Here is a 2,138-nt window from a genome sequence, read left to right on the forward strand (position 1 = left end):
GTCCCTGTGCCCGTGGGGTCACCTCGCACTGGGGTCCCTGTTCCCCGCGGGCTCCCTGGGCCCCCGGGGGTCCCCGTGCCCTGGGGGTCCCCGTGCCGCTGTGTGCCCCCCCAGCCGGTTTTGGGGCGGCCCGTGCCCCGCTGTTCCCCAGGAGATGAACACCCGGGAGCGGTTCAACGCCTCGGCGCGGGTGCGGGTCAATGTGCTGGACGGGGATGACCAGTACCCCCAGTTCCTGCCCTGCACCCCCCGCGCCCCCCACAGCCCCCCGGTCTGCACCAGCCCCGTCTACACCGCCAACGTCACCGAGGGCCAGCTCCAGGTGGGGCACGGCACCCTGCGGACACCGCGGGGGCGGGGGGCTCCGCAGGGCTCGGCCGGACACCTCCGTGTCCCCTCCTTGTCCCCAGGGCGGTCCCCTGAGCTTCAGCCCCGGCGCCGTCTATGCCGAGGACGGGGACAGGGGGCTGCGGGCGGCCATCACCTACTCCCTGCTGGCAGGTAGGGGGGACACGGGGGTCAGGGACATGCAGGCAGTGACACACGCTCACAGGTGGGGACACGGGGACACAGGCAGGCACAGACGCGTGGGCAGGAACACGGGGACAGGGACACCACAGCAGGGACGCAGGTGGGACACGGGGACGGGGGTGTGGTGGGCGGGGACATGGGGGACAGAGGGGCCATGGTGCCTGGGGTGGGTCCAGGGCCACCCTGCGCCCCCCAGTCCCTGGCACTGCCGATGGTGGGGGTCTGTGGGGAGGGGGCGTCCCCTCCAGGGGTTCCTGTGCTGGGGGGATCCAAGTCAGCACAATCCAATTGCCAGATCCACTGGGGCAAATTGAATAAAGGGATTGAGCTGGGGGGGCCCTAATCCCCCCCCCCCGGCGCGGGGGGTGCGGGGTGGGGTGAGCCCCTGGTGCACCCAAGGGTGCTGCAGCACCAGAGGGGTTAAACCTCCTCCATACTGGGCTTCAAAGGGTTAATAACGCCCTCCCTGTGCGTGTCCCCCACCTTCAAAATAAGGGGATTCTCCCCGCCAGGAAGGTCCAGGAATGGATGGGGGGGACACCAGGGACCTCCCTCGGGGCTGCCCCAGGGGAGTTTCCCACAGTGCCCCGGGGCAGGAGGCAGCTGGGGGGTCCGGGGGGCGGAGGGGTCTCGGGGTGCCCATGTCTGTGTCCCCCCAGGTCAGGAGAGCAGCAGGTTCCACATCGACAACGTGACCGGGGCCATCACGCTGCTGCGGGCGGTGGAGAGCAGCCGCCAGACCCCCGAGATCTGCCTCAGCGTCATGGTGGGCGAGGAGGGGGACACGGGGGTCCCGGGGGTGCTGGGAGCTGCCCGGGGTGCTCCGGGAAGCGCCCATGGGTGCGGGAAGCTGGGGGCAGGGGGTGACAGCCGTGTGTCCCCCCGTGTCCCCCCAGGCCTCGCAGGTGAACGACCCCTCCAAGTACGCGGTGGCGCGGGCCCTGGTGCGGGTCCTGGCCCCGAACCGGCACCCGCCGCGCTTCCCCCGCGCCCGCTACCGCGCCTTCGTGGCCGCCGCGCCGCGCCGCGCCGCGCTGCTGCTCACCTTCGGCGGAGAGGCGCTCGCCCTGCGCGCACACGACCCCGACTTCCCCGAGGTGCGCGCAGGGCAGCGGGGCAGGAAGGGCAGCAGGGGCCGGGGAGGGCTGCAGGTGGGCACGGAGGCAGCGAGGCAGCGAGGGTGAAGGGACGGTGCAGGGAGGATGAAGGTGGGATGCAGGTGGGGATGAAGGTGGGAGACAGTGAGGATGAAGGTGGGATGTAGGGGGGATGAAGGTGGGATGCAGGTGGAGATGCAGGTACGGATGAAAGCAGGGAGGCAGTGAGGATGAAGGCGGGATGTAGGGAGGATGAAGGCAGGGAGGTAGTGAGGATGAAGGTGGGGATCACAGGTGGGATCACAGGGATGGCAGGTGGGGATCACAGGCAGAGGAGTGGGCAGTGATCAGGTTCTGGGGAGGGGGTGCGGGCAGGAGCTGACCCCCCCCGCAGGGGGTGAACCCCCAGGTGCGCTACACCCTGAGCCCCGGCGCCAACCAGAGCCAGCAGCTGTTCCAGGTGATGCCCAACGGGCTCCTGGTGGCCCAGGCAGACCAGCTGCGGCCCGG

The 2,138-nt window shown here is 70.7% G+C and overlaps 1 protein-coding gene across 1 annotated transcript; it reads left to right on the plus strand.

Annotated features, from left to right (window-relative positions):
- Positions 1–151: 151 nt before the first annotated feature.
- Positions 152–2,118, plus strand: LOC120510145 (cadherin-related family member 5-like; the record flags this gene model as incomplete). The annotated part of the gene is made up of 5 exons (XM_039725641.1): positions 152–322; positions 411–501; positions 1,191–1,297; positions 1,428–1,628; positions 2,023–2,118. Coding segments are annotated over 5 exons (666 nt in total), but the record flags the coding sequence as incomplete, so codon positions are not given.
- Between the last annotated feature and the right edge of the window lie 20 nt (positions 2,119–2,138).

This window comes from Passer montanus, unplaced genomic scaffold (assembly GCF_014805655.1).
Source record: "Passer montanus isolate IOZ18808 unplaced genomic scaffold, ASM1480565v1 scaffold5545, whole genome shotgun sequence".
NCBI lineage: Eukaryota > Metazoa > Chordata > Aves > Passeriformes > Passeridae > Passer > Passer montanus.